Genomic DNA, 13380 nt, shown 5'->3' with positions numbered 1-13380 from the left:
CTTTCTTTCCTTCTAAACAGTATTTATTCATTTATTTGGCTGCACCTTCTCGCTCACATAGACAGACTTTTTTCCTTAAAACTCTCTTGAAGCGTGGCTTTGCGGACTTATTTTTCCCCCAGAAGCTAAACGTTTATCTTTTTTATCTGGTGGCATGTGAGATCGTCCATCTTCGCTGTGGAGTGCGGACTCCTTCTTGCAGTAGGTGGGAGCTGGCCCCCTGACCAGACGCGGAGCCCAGGCCTCCCGCACTGGGAGCTGGCAGCCCCAGCTCGCCCCTACCTTCCGAGAGCATCCAGACCAGAGCAAACCTGATTGCTTCCGCCCTTCACGGAATCACCCAGACACAGCCTGAATGCGACACCAGGCTCTCTCCAGCAGCGTCTTGAGGACTGGAAGCTCCCTCCTGCCTGGGATCAGCGGGTAATTCTCCCTTTGACGTGGTGCCTTCCCCACAGGTCTCCTGGCGGCTGGCCCCGGTCAGCATTCAGGTCTCGGGGGACGTAATTGGTTGGGAAAGGCCTTTATGGCTTCCCTCTCAGTAATCCTGCATCGCATTTTCAAGCTTCTATATGCATTCTCTCACTCTCGGTCATATGATTATCACTCTTTAGAGGCCATGTTCTAACGCGCCATCTCTGCCTTTGGCAGTGCTGGGCGTTGGTCACGGGGGCTCGCTCTGCGGGCCGTGCGGACTTCTCGCTGTGCCCGCTTCTCCGCCACAGACCGCAGGCTCAGAGGCAGGCTCAGGAGTTGTGCCCCGGGGCTTACTGACCCTGGGCCCACGGGGTCTTCCCAGACCCGGCAGGGAACCGTGTCCCCTGCACTGGCGGGCAGACGCCTAACCGCTGGGCGCACCAGGCAAGCCCCTCGGTCGTATCACTGCACGTTGCCCGCCTTGCCCCACCAGAGCGCCGGGTCTAAGGGCTCAGGGGCTGTGTTCACAGCCTGGTGTCTCTAACATTTCCACAAAGAGCCGCAGCATACCTTACCCGGAGCAGAGGAGCACCTTTTCAACGAGTCTTTGTCTCCGGCAGCTCCCACCTCTGATTGCTGTCTGAGTCTGTTTTCTAAAGCAAAGGGCAGATACCAGCGCTACCCCTCTGCACAAACGTTCCTTAGAGTCCTTCTTCAAGACATCATCCACTTGCTCCTCTTGCCGAACTTCCCACTGGGGCTCTTGGAGAACCCCGAGCTGCAGGCATGAAGAACATTCTGGAACATGCCACAGGCCTTCTGGCGGCCAGACCTTGACAAAGGCTGCTGCTTCTATCTGAGACGTTCTTGCCCATCCCTTACCCCCACCCCCTCCCCCGCTTATATTTTTTCCTGAGGGCAAAATCCTCATCATTTTTCAAAGCCTGGCTCCCAAAGAGCCTCTTTTAAGAGGCTGTCCATCCTTCCTTCCTTGGGGCATCTCCGTGGTTAGACTCTGGAATGACTGACTCTGCACCCCGTTTTCTGCTGTCTTTTCTCAGGGGAACATGCGTGTTTCTGGGGCAGGGTACCGTCAATCCTTCACGCCTCTGTTTCTCCAGCTGTAACATCGGAACCTCAGTACCTGCCTCACAGGGTTCTTGGGAGATGCCTGCCACTCTGGGTGTGAAAGAGTGAACGCGTGCAGAGGGACTGCCCAGAGGCCCCCTAAGACTGGGCCAGTCTGATGGAGAAGCTGGGAGCCCAGTGCAGAATGCCCCAGACCAAGCCAGTTCCAGTGTGCGGCTGGGGCCGCGGGGCGCACCTCTGGCTTCCTTGTGCAGTGCGTCTTTGGTTTGCTCTTTATTCACCTAGTTTTGGCTGCCCTGTGTCCTCACTGCTGCGTGAGTGTCTCTCTCTAGTTGCCGGCAAGCAGGAGCTACTCTTCATTGTGGTGTGCGGGCTTCTCATTGCGGTGGGCGGCTTCTCTGCTCGTGGAGCACCGGCTCTAGGGCGCCAGGCCTTCACTAGGTGTGGTGCATACACTCACTTGATCTGCGGCATGTGGGATCTCTCTGGACCAGGGATCGAGCCCGTGTCCCAGGCATCGCAAGGCAAAGATATTCTTAACCCCTGGACCACCAGGGAAGTCCTCCTGCAAGGTGTTTAATGATATGATTAAACTAAATGACATTTGAGCTCCCTCCTGTGTGAGGGCAAGGATGCTGGTACACGGCAGGATGACTCCAGGTCTAAACGCATGCTTTAATGCATCCTCGGGGGCGTCTTGGATCTTTCCTGCAGCTCAGGTGGTAAAGAATCTGGCTGCAATGCAGGAGACCCAGGTTTGATCCCTGGGTCAGGAAGATCCTCTGGAGGAGTGGTGGCAACCCACCCCAGTGTTCTTGCCTGGAGAATCCCATCAACAGAGGAGCCTGGCGGGCTACAGCCATGGGGTCGCAGAGTCAGACACGACTGAGTGACTAACACTGCTCCCGGAGGGTGCCTTGGTTTGCATGTTTCCTTGGCTCTTTACCACGCGTCTCCGGAACGAGTCTGATGCTTGTGGAAACTGTCTTTTGGATGCAGTGGACAGCCTGGTCTCAGCTCTCCGGGGCCGGGGGCGGGGGCATGGGCGGGGCCTGATTTCCTGGAGGCTCTGCGTGAAGCCACGTCGGCCTCTAGTGGCCAAACGCCCACGGTGCAACAAGCCGGCTGAAGTCTAGGCTCTGGCCGGATGACCCCAGGAAGCCTCCTGGACTTATCCCTGAGATGCTTGCAGAGCTCTGTCCTCAGTAAGAAGTCTGACATTAGTCCCAGCTGTTGGAGGCGTTAAGTATACTCGATGTTCACATGTCACTGACAAATACTCTCAGATACTCAAATGTGTCTGTGCTGTATAAAATCCTGTGAAGTGAGTTGTTATTGCCATTTCAGCTCAGAAGAAACTGACTTGCTCCCGAGCTTGGAAACTTAGTACAATTTGCTAGAGAGATCGTGTAAAGTCTGTCACTGGCGGCGTGCATGGGGAGTGAATCACAGGGATGGAGCACGGATATCTCAGGCTAGAGTGATCTGGATTCCTAGGGGTCCCACGGCAGCCAGGGGTAGAGGGGTGAGCTTTGGAGCCAGAGCTCTCCAAACCTCTCGTGTACCAGAGGAGGGAACTCGGACAAGTTAACACTCGTTGTTCGCCCTGTTAGTGAAAGTATTTCAGGGGAGTTGTTCAGTCACTAAGTCCTGTTAGACTCTTTGTGACCCCACAGACTGCAGCACGCCAGGCTCCTCTGTCCACCACTGTCTCCCGGAGTTTGCTCAAATTCATGTCCGTCGAGTCAGTGATCCCACTGAACCATCTCATCCTCTGCCGCCCCCTCCTCCTTTTGCCTTCGGTCTTTCCCAGCATCAGGGGCTTCAAAAGAGTCAAATGACATAAAATAGCGTAGAGATGTCTAACGGTAAGTCAATGCAGTATTCCCTTTCATATGACTTTGAACATGTGGATAAAAATGCAGAATCTCCTGGGCGTGTTTTAATAGTTTCCATTGTGTATTTTCCTCACCTTAGTTTCTGCCTAAGGTTTCTTCTGTTGCATGTAAAACTGGATAAAAGGAAATCTCCCTCAGCTGCAGGCAAGCTGGTAAATGTAGGGGAAATCTACCTTTTTGAGGCTGCCTGGCCGGCTGTGCCCCGGGGCCTGGCATCACAGAGCTTTACCCAGCACGCTCGAGTGAGCCTGGCCCTGGCTGGAGGGATTACATTTCATCCCATGTTGAAATCACTTGAAATTCCCCGTGCTCATCCAGATACAGAAATAAAAGCAGCAACTCGTGGTCTTGCTGAGGCAAAATCTTTTTTGTTAGCTGTTACCCAATCCTTTATTCTTTCATTTTTGCATCCATCTGCCAAAATAGACTGATCAAAATAGGATATTTTAAGAACCGCGTTCGTGTGGATTTTCATATCTCACACCCCACACGTATTTCATCAAAAGATCAAATTATATTTTTATTGTTTTTATCTGTAGACCTTAGAATTCTATAGAAGCTTCTAATGAAATGATGACCTTTTTTTATCATTTTCATTTTTTAAAAATATTTATTTGGCGTGCCAGGTGTTAGGTGTCGCACGCGGGATCTTTGGCCTTCACTGTGGCACACAGACGCTTTAGTTGCAGCATGTGGGATCTAATTCTAGGACCGGGGGTCAAAGCCAGGCCCCCTGAGCTTGGAGCTTGGACTCTCAGCCACTGGACCACCAGGGAAGTCCCTCATTTTCACCTTTTAGATGTACTGCCATTTGGATGGCTGATTCTTGAGTCTGAGGCTTGAAGCTGAGGCAGGATGAGAGGCAGGAGGCCAAAGCATCCTTTTTTCAATGCCCTGGCCGGAACACTCACGCAGACACACACAGATTCATCAGTTGGAGTGACATCCACGTCTTTCTTTTTCCCCCTTTTTCTCTCCACCAATCCCTTTCTCATCCCCCTGCTTCCTGCACTTCTATTTTACCCAAAAGAAAGAGAAGGCGCCCAGCGACGTCAAGAGCTGAGGGTTCACAGACAGAAACTCTTCTAAACGACTTTTCAGCTGTTTACCGGTCCTGTCCCTCTTTGACCAGCGATCACAATGATGAGTCATCCATCGGGATTGAATCCACAGCCGCCTGAAACAACTGTGAGTCCAGGGCTGTGACCTCACACTTTCCATTTGTATTAAAACTCTCACTTCTTCCTTCAAACCTGACTGTCTCAACGTCAGTTTTCTTCCAGGCATGGACTTGCAGTTTGTGCTCATTTTCGAGTCTTTTTCCAAATCACCTTTGGAAATCAATGCATGAAGAATTTTCCAACTCTCATCCATGCAGTTCCTGGACAGGTTCAGGAATCTGTCCTCACAGAGAGGACTGCTCCACGGTGGTGTTGGTTTATTTCTGCTGCGCTGGGTCCTCACTGCGGGGCGAAGGCTTCTCTGGCTGTGGAACGCAGGCTTGGGTGTCAGGCAGCATGTGGGATCCTAATTCCCTGACCAGGGATCGAACCCATGTCCCCTGCACTGGAAGGTAGATTCTTTACCACTGGACCATCAAGAACCACCAGTTCTCTTTACAAAATAGGAGTTCGGGGCTGGGAACTACATTTGTACCTTTTCAGACCTTATTAAGCCTGTTGCTCTGTGAGAACCTAGAGGGGAGGGCTGGGGGGCTGGGGGGGAGGTTCAGGAGGGAGGGGACGTCCGCACGCCTGTGGCTGACTCATGTTGACGTATGGCAGAGCCAACTCAACGCTGCAGAGCAATTACCCTCCAATTAAAAGTAAATTTAAAAGAGACCTTATTATATGTAGCATTATATACATGTATTGGAGAAGGCACGGGCACCCCACTCCAGTGTTCTTGCCTGGAAAATCCCATGGACGGAGGAGCCTGGTGGGCTGCAGTCCATGGTGTCTCAAAGAGTCAGACAGGACTGACTGACTTCACTTTCACTTTTCACTTTCTTGCACTGGAGAAGGAAATGGCAACCCACTCCAGTGTTCTTGCCTGGAGAATCCCAGGGACGGGGGAGCCTGGTGGGCTGCCGTCTATGGGGTCGCACAGAGTCAGACACGACTGACTCGACTTAGCAGCAGCAGCAGCATATAAATGTATGGAATACTGTCAGTCCCTTACTTAGTCTGTTTCATCTATTTCAGATAAGCATGATGCAATGTCTATGCATTCAGATCCACACGTTTATGTCTTTGTTATTATGCACAAGTGCTCATTTCCCCTTTATCCTTTTCTAAGAAGTCTGTCCACATTTCTCTTGAGGCATATTGCAAGTTTCCTGCAGTAGAAAGCGGCACACAGCTCCTAGCATGCTGCCTCGGAATGCCCTCAGAAGACACACAACTTTTGTGACCTGATCTTTCTACCTCCTCTCATCCAGTAGTTAGTACTTACACTTTTCCTGGACCCACTGCCACTTCAAATGTGCGTCTGGTAGATAAAAATTCCTTCAGGTGTGACTCAGCAGAGCTGAAGCCATGTTCCACTGGCATCTGAAACTCCTACACGTCTGCCCTGTCACAGCCGCTCAATATGAACACACAGCGGGGACGTACGTCCCTGGGGGTCCGCTGGCTAAGACTCCACGCTCCCGATGCAGGGGGCCCAGGTTCGATTCCTGGTCGGGGCACGAGATTCCGTAGGCCCCACCTAAAGATCCTGCATGCCACCACGAAGACCAGAGATCCTGGGCACCGCAGAAGACCCAAAGAAGCCAGAAAAATAAATACACTAAAAATTGCACAGGGACGTCCCTCTGAGTCCAGTGGTTAGAACTCTGCCTTCCGATGCGGGGAGCGAGGGTTCCGTCCCTGGCTGGGGAGCTAAGTAAGAGCCCGCATGCCTCCTGGCCAAAATAACCAAAACTTAAAACAGAAGCAATATTGTAACAAATTCAATTAAGGTTTTAAAAATGCCCCCGCCCCCCTGCCCCCCCGGCCCCCCGCCCCTCACCTGCGCACACACACACAAAATCTTTCCTAAAAAAATTGTAATGATTGGGGGCCTTAAAGGTGTAATCAGTACTTCTCACAAAGAAATGTCAGTCAGATCATTCTTCATTAAACCAGAAGAGCCTAATATACTGTACAGATACATCTAAGCACTTCATATTCATAAGCAAGTATTTTAAAGTACTGCTCTTAAGCAGAAGAAACCATTTAAACAAGGAGAAGCTTGAATGAAATACTCCTTCCTCTATGCATTCACTGCAAAGTGATACATGCCATGACCAACGTTACAAACACAGCAATAAACTTCCAGTGGTGGCCGGACCCAACTGTGTATTGTCGCCTCATTTTCTTCGAGTAAGGCCACTCGTCCCTGGTGCTTCTCCAGGGTTTTCTGTTCCTCATCCCGCCCCTGAGACACGCTGGACCCCTGCCTCCTCGGGAAGCCTTTCTGCCCGCCCCTGCCTGCCTTCAGCCGCGTGCCCCTTACACGCAGCTCAGACTGCAGTCCAGTCCCGGTCTGACGCGCACCCGCCTTCCCTGCGCGCGGGAGCCTGGCCCGAGCGCTGTGCACGCTCGGTCCCGGGGCGCGGGACGCAGACCCATCAGGCCGCCGGGCCTGGCTGACTCGGGGTCCTTTAAGAAGAAAAGAAGGCTCAAGTGAGCAAACCGAAGTGATCTGAGCCCCCAGCCCTGAGCGTGCATCCATTGGCACGGTGAAGCCAATGACGCCCCGGGAACTTCTGATGCCCCTGCCCCGCTAGCTCATAAGCCGGCCTGAGTGACCTTTCCCTTTAACGCCCGCCTTTAGTTGGTGCTTTTCAGAGTTCCTCTCAAGAACATTAGGCGCAGAGCCGTGCCCTTTACTGAGACGTAGGAAGGCCGCGCTGCGTGGCTTCAGAAGCGCTGCATTCCCACGGGGAACGGAGTGGGCCTCACGCCCTCCGCGTGACTGACGCCAGAGGGCGGCTGGTGCAGGGTTTGGCCTTTTTCACCCAAGCAGCGCCCTACACGCCGCTCAGGGAGGTCTGGGCTGCGGGGCCTGTCGGCCACTGCGGTGCTGACTGCAGCGGGCTGAGGCAACCCGGTGGGCGCTGTGCCCAGGCCCGCACTCAAGGGCATCAGCGGGCACCTGAAAGCGCAGCGCATGCCCGCACAGTGCCAGCTTCCAGAAGCGGGAGGGCCGCGCTGAGGCTCTCCACGGCTCGCTTCCTTCCAAGTTCCGGCAGCAAGTGCTAGCGCTCAGGACACAGTTGGGGGCTCTTTCCTCAGCCCCGGGGATAGAGTACACGGACGCACTTCCCAACCCTCGGGGGCAAAGAGGAGCCGTGACAGATGCCCGTAACCAGGCGTCTAAAGTGCAGGGCACACAGGCTTTAAGATGCGAAACGCCTGGGTCCAAATTCAGGGTGCCATCTGATAGGCGGGTAACCCTGAACAAGTTGTACCCATTTCTGCGAGCCTGTCTTCTCATCTGCCAAATGGAAATACCACCGCTCCCCTCAGCAGCATCGTGGGAAATCATGATTCCCATAAACGCCTGGCAGGGCGCTTCAATACGGTGGATACTCGACACATGTTAATCACGATCTTTATTATCTGAGAGTTTGAACTGGCGAGAGTCCATGATTTTTAACTCACTATTTCAGTCTTCTCAGAAGAGTCATCCACGACTGGAGTTAAAAAGTCTATCTATCTGTGAGGCTGTGACATGCCTGCAGAGGCTGTTGAGTGGGTAGGAGAGATGAGAGCTCTGCACTGGGGGGCGTTGCTCCTGCCCGCGTTCCTTTATTGCGCGCGCGCGCGCACACACGCGCGTGCACACCCCCCCCCCCCCCGAATAAACCTGTATGTCCATCATTCCTTTATGGCACGCGTGCGCGCACACACAAGCCCCCCTGAATAAACCTGTATGTCCATCATTCCTTTATGGCACACTTGCGTGCACACACACGTGCGTGCACACACACCCCAGAATAAACCTGTATGCCCATCATTCCCTTATGGCATGTGCACACACTCACATGCACTCACCCCAGAATAAACCTGTATGTCCATCATTCCTTTATGGCACGCACCCCAGAATAAACCTGTATGTCCATCATTCCCTTATGGCATGCGCACACACTCACATGCACTCACCCCAGAATAAACCTATATGTCCATCATTCCCTTATGGCATGTGCACACACTCACATGCACTCACCCCAGAATAAACCTGTATGTCCATCATTCCTTTATGGCACGCGCGCGCACACAGGCATACACACACGCACGCACCCCAGAATAAACCTGTATGTCCATCATTCCCTTATGGCATGCGCACACACTCACATGCACTCACCCCAGAATAAACCTGTATGTCCATCATTCCCTTATGGCACGCGCACACACTCACATGCACTCACCCCAGAATAAACCTGTATGTCCATCATTCCTTTATGGCATGCGCGCGCACACAGGCATACACACACGCACACACCCCAGAATAAACCTGTATGTCCATCATTCCCTTATGGCATGCGCACACACTCACATGCACTCACCCCAGAATAAACCTGTATGTCCATCATTCCCTTATGGCATGTGCACACACTCACATGCACTCACCCCAGAATAAACCTGTATGTCCATCATTCCTTTATGGCATGTGCACACACTCACATGCACTCACCCCAGAATAAACCTGTATGTCCATCATTCCTTTATGGCACGTGCGCGCACACAGGCATACACACACGCACGCACCCCAGAATAAACCTGTATGTCCATCATTCCCTTATGGCATGCGCACACACTCACATGCACTCACCCCAGAATAAACCTGTATGTCCATCATTCCCTTATGGCATGCGCACACACTCACATGCACTCACCCCAGAATAAACCTGTATGTCCATCATTCCCTTATGGCATGCGCACACACTCACATGCACTCACCCCAGAATAAACCTGTATGTCCATCATTCCCTTATGGCACGCGCACACACTCACATGCACTCACCCTAGAATAAACCTGTATGTCCATCATTCCTTTATGGCATGCGCGCACACAGGCATACACACACGCACGCACCCCAGAATAAACCTGTATGTCCATCATTCCCTTATGGCATGCGCACACACTCACACGCATGCACCCCAGAATAAAGCTGTATGCCCATCTGTCCGTATCTCCAACCCTGTGAAAATGCCTGTGGTTTTAGAGGTTTTCAAAACCAGGACTGGGGAACCGAGGCCTCGGAGAACAGAGTCTATTCCGTCAGGAGAGAAAGCGAGGGAGAGGCAGCGGGAGCGTGACCACTGCATTTTCCTGGGGAACCGAGGCCTCGGAGAACAACAGTCTGTCCCTTCAGGAGAGAAAGCGAGTGGGAGGGAGCGGGAGCGTAACCGCTACGTTCTCTTGTCCTTGGTGGCAGAACGGCCCCCACGCGCGGGGACCCCACTTTGTCGGGAGATGGCCCGCAGGTCGTGCACGGACCTCACCGTCCACTGAGAAAGCTCCCGCAGCACCTTGAGGCCCCACAGCTTCTTCTCAAAGAGCCCAGCCTCCCCAGCGAGAAGGGGCGGCCCGCCGGCCTCGCTGGGGGGCACCCGGTGCTCCAGCAGCGCCATCAGCTCTTCCAGCTGGTACGCGAAGGCGGCCACCTGGAGGAGGACGGTGTGGATGGCCTGGTGGAAGTCGTCTTCCGCTGGGGTGAAGTGCGCCCGCTGGTCTTCCAGCAGCCGGGCCAACATCCCGTGGAAGGCGCGGTAGGCCTGGAGGTTCTCCTGCAGCCGCTCCGCCTCGGTCAGCTCGCCCCATCTGCTGGAGCTGGCCGGCGGCACACCTTCCAGGGAGTCCAGGTTCACGTTCCCGTTCAGCCCCTGGTGCTTCATCTGGCCGAGGATACAGAGAAACGTCACCCCTCCTGCAGTCACGCCACCGTCCTCACTTCACCTCTAAGCGCACAGTCTACTCACTTCCCTGGCCAAGGGTCCAGACTGTGAAGAAAATAGTCTAGAAGAGGAATTCTTCCTCTGGGATCCGTGACTGGCGTTAGGAAGACCCTATTCTCCCAGAATTTATACACACCGCTTGGACTATCTGTTCACTTTTCTTGCGAGACTCTGCAGCTTTTGCTAGGTTCCAAAGGCTGAAAGCCACCGCCTGGTCTAGAATAGTTTTTCCTGCCCACCTGACACTCTCTGCTGGCACCTAGAATTTTACAGTCATACTGGAGTTTAAGTATTTTAAATACACCTAAAGACACTGGCCATACCTAAGCAGCTCTAAAACACAGCCTTGACGGAACTGTTCTAACAGCCCTCTCCACTGCCCACTCTCACTGGCGAGGACAATTATTAGAAATCAATAGCTATATATATATATATATATATATATATATATATTTTTTTTTTTTTTTTTTAATTTGTATTTGAAAGTCTGATTTCTGAATGCTGGGCTTTAGGAAGATAAACCAGCCCTCCAAGAACCTAAATTCAGAACTTTCCATGGGAGCCTGCAGTGTTCCCACAGCAGGCCCTAGGTAAAGACTGACAGGAATCCTCCTACAGAAACATACCTAACTCCATGGTTAGCTCCTTAAGAATCGGACACTTGCCCAGTTCCCCAGGGATTCTTCCAGGAGACTTTTTTTTTTATAGGTGACCTTTCTATTTAGACACACAAATACTTCTGACTGTATAGGGTCCTAATACTATAATAGGAAAAACTGGTTGGTTTATGCTGCTCTTCACCCAGTTCTATACACCTCACTCAGACTTTTGTTTACATAGTTAAAAAAGTCAGAACAACATATATATATGAAGAACCAAACTTGGGAGGGCTCATGGTTCATCTACTCTGCCAGAATTGAGACAGATATTCAAATTAGGAACAGCCTCCAAAACATACAGACAATTCTACCTAGAACCCCAAATACGTTTCCTTATTTAAAGAACATGTTTCCTAAATAGCGTATAGAAAAAAAGGTCTTAGGACTTTTCTTTAGGGAAAGGGCCATGTCAAACGACAGGTGCCCAGTGTATAAAGTGACTGCACAATTAGGGCTTTTGAACCGGTAACAGGGCAGAAATATGATGGTGAAGGGTGGGGTCAGAAGAGAAGTGAAAATAGACACCAGCAACGTCGGCAACTTACGTAAGAGTCCACCAGAGCAGTCAGGTCTGAACGGATCTTCCGTGCTAGCCAGATGGAGCGGCTACACAGGTCCCGGCGGCGAGGGGGGAGCAGTGAATGCTCCGCAGAAGCCATCCCCTAACTCAGCGGCCGGGCCCAGCAAACGGGGGAGCTGGGTCTGTCTACACTGGTCCCAGTCAGAAATGTGCCTCTCAGGCCAAACGCACTGGGCATCTCTCTCCTAACGGGACTGTGCACCCCCACCCCCAGCCTGACTCAGAGGTGGCGGCGAATTCCTGGCTGTGGATTTTTGCGCCTGTGGAATCAAAGGCCCCTTTTCAATCAGCTTTTTGTCCTGCGGCGTCTGCCTCCATCCCTCTCCTCCTCAGCGCCTTGGGTACTTGTTTTCACGCCACTGTTTTGCTTTTGCACTTAGCAACAAGGTCGCTGTCACACTCCCTCTCAGGACGCCCCTGCCTAACGCGACCTATCTCACACACACGTACCATCGGTTCCTCTTGCTACCACCCGCCCTGTGCTCCCCGGGCCCTTCTCTCTCGTCTCTGGCCTGGTACACAATAATACTGTTATTATTCCTGATACGGCTGCCATTCGTTAAGCATCTACCCTGGGCCAGACACTGTTAACTGCTTCAAAGCCTTTATTTGATCTTTAGAATAATTCTACAAGATAAATAGTTTTCTTCAATTTGTATATGAAATGCAGGCTTAAAGAAGTTACTTAATGTGCACAAAATCCAGTAACTAGGTTCAAAATTTAAATATAGGTCTTTGATTCTACAGCCGTTTCTCCCAGTGACTTTCCAATTTCATTCTTTGGGTGGTTCATATTCTGTTCAAGACACAAAGTTTACATGAGATAGATCCTGTAAAAAATACAACACTTTCCCCCACTCCCATCCTTTTGCTGTGTTTGAAACTGAATTTGCACTTGATTACAAGTCAGCTAAGGGGGCATCTCTATCATCTCAATCATGGTGCCTCCCTTGTAGCTTCCAGGATGAGGCAGGGACTGTTTAGGCCTGTTCTCTTCCAAAGCAGAGGAAACACCCAACCCTGACTTGCTAACATTTCTGAGGCAGTCTCACTCAAGTGACAACAGGCTTTTCTTCTCCTTCCTTATCCCAGTGATACCACATTGCTTCTTCACAAAGTAAGAGAGCGAGCTGGACTGCAAAGCAAAGGCAGAATTTCAAAGTGCCTACAGCGTCGTTCGAGCGCGTGTTAACTGTAGGTTCGAGGGTGATGCCAACTGGGTTAAGAGTCTCATGTTTCATCCCCAAATGAATCAAGCAGCTCTCACTATTTTATCACAGACACTACCTGTGAACTGAAACCCATGCCTTCTCAGGGGAAAATTCCCACAAACAATGATCGAGGGACATAGGGGTGATGAAATGGGCGGGGTGGCTGACACAGCAGGCCTTTAAGGAAGACAGCAGGAGTCTATCTTTTCTTTAACTCTCTACTTTCATGGACATTGAGTTTTGTGAAGAAGCACCGATATTAAATGCTATCAGGGTTTTGTCATTATCAGAGTGAAATTAACCCCATAGCTTCCGTTACCACATTAAGATGGCCACCCTTTCCAGATCGTCGAGACATGGAAAGGATTTCCAACCCTGCCAAATGATCAGAATGGCATCTCAGTGTTAGAAATCAAGAACTAAACAGTCAAAAGTTAACTGCCTGATTCACAGCAAGTGCAAACACCAGCTTCTGCCACATAAAGCTGCTCTGAGGGCACCTGGTTTTCTGACCAAGCAGCATCCATCATTTCACCCCAGCGTAACTATAACTCAGTACAACCAAGGAAGACCAGTTGC

The 13380-nt window shown here is 51.6% G+C and overlaps 1 protein-coding gene across 1 annotated transcript; it reads right to left on the bottom strand.

The window, feature by feature from the left end:
* Positions 1–6898: 6898 nt before the first annotated feature.
* On the bottom strand, positions 6899–11669 carry CNTF (ciliary neurotrophic factor). Its single transcript, XM_061120596.1, has 4 exons — positions 11556–11669; positions 9810–10291; positions 7352–7544; positions 6899–7048 (listed from the first exon to the last, which is right to left on the bottom strand). The coding sequence occupies exons 1-4, from the start codon at positions 11667–11669 to the stop codon at positions 6899–6901; spliced, it is 939 nt and encodes a 312-aa protein (XP_060976579.1).
* Positions 11670–13380: the final 1711 nt, after the last annotated feature.

This window comes from Dama dama, chromosome 1 (assembly GCF_033118175.1).
Source record: "Dama dama isolate Ldn47 chromosome 1, ASM3311817v1, whole genome shotgun sequence".
Taxonomy (NCBI): Eukaryota; Metazoa; Chordata; class Mammalia; order Artiodactyla; family Cervidae; genus Dama; species Dama dama.
The sequence above is the reverse complement of the archived record's forward strand: the minus strand, read 5'-3'. Positions and strand labels throughout refer to the sequence as shown.

What these genes read in the sequence shown, in the direction of transcription:
- CNTF (XM_061120596.1), bottom strand. Translation starts at nt 11,669, where the DNA reads ATGGCTTCTGCGGAGCATTCACTGCTCCCCCCTCGCCGCCGGGACCTG. An exon ending in CTGCTCTGGTGGACTCTTAC is followed by an intron (nt 10,292 to 11,555) that starts GTAAGTTGCCGA and finishes ATCCTCGGCCAG; the next exon opens with ATGAAGCACCAGGGGCTGAA. An exon ending in GCGTCAGTCACGCGGAGGGC is followed by an intron (nt 7,049 to 7,351) that starts GTGAGGCCCACT and finishes TTCTTCTTAAAG; the next exon opens with GACCCCGAGTCAGCCAGGCC.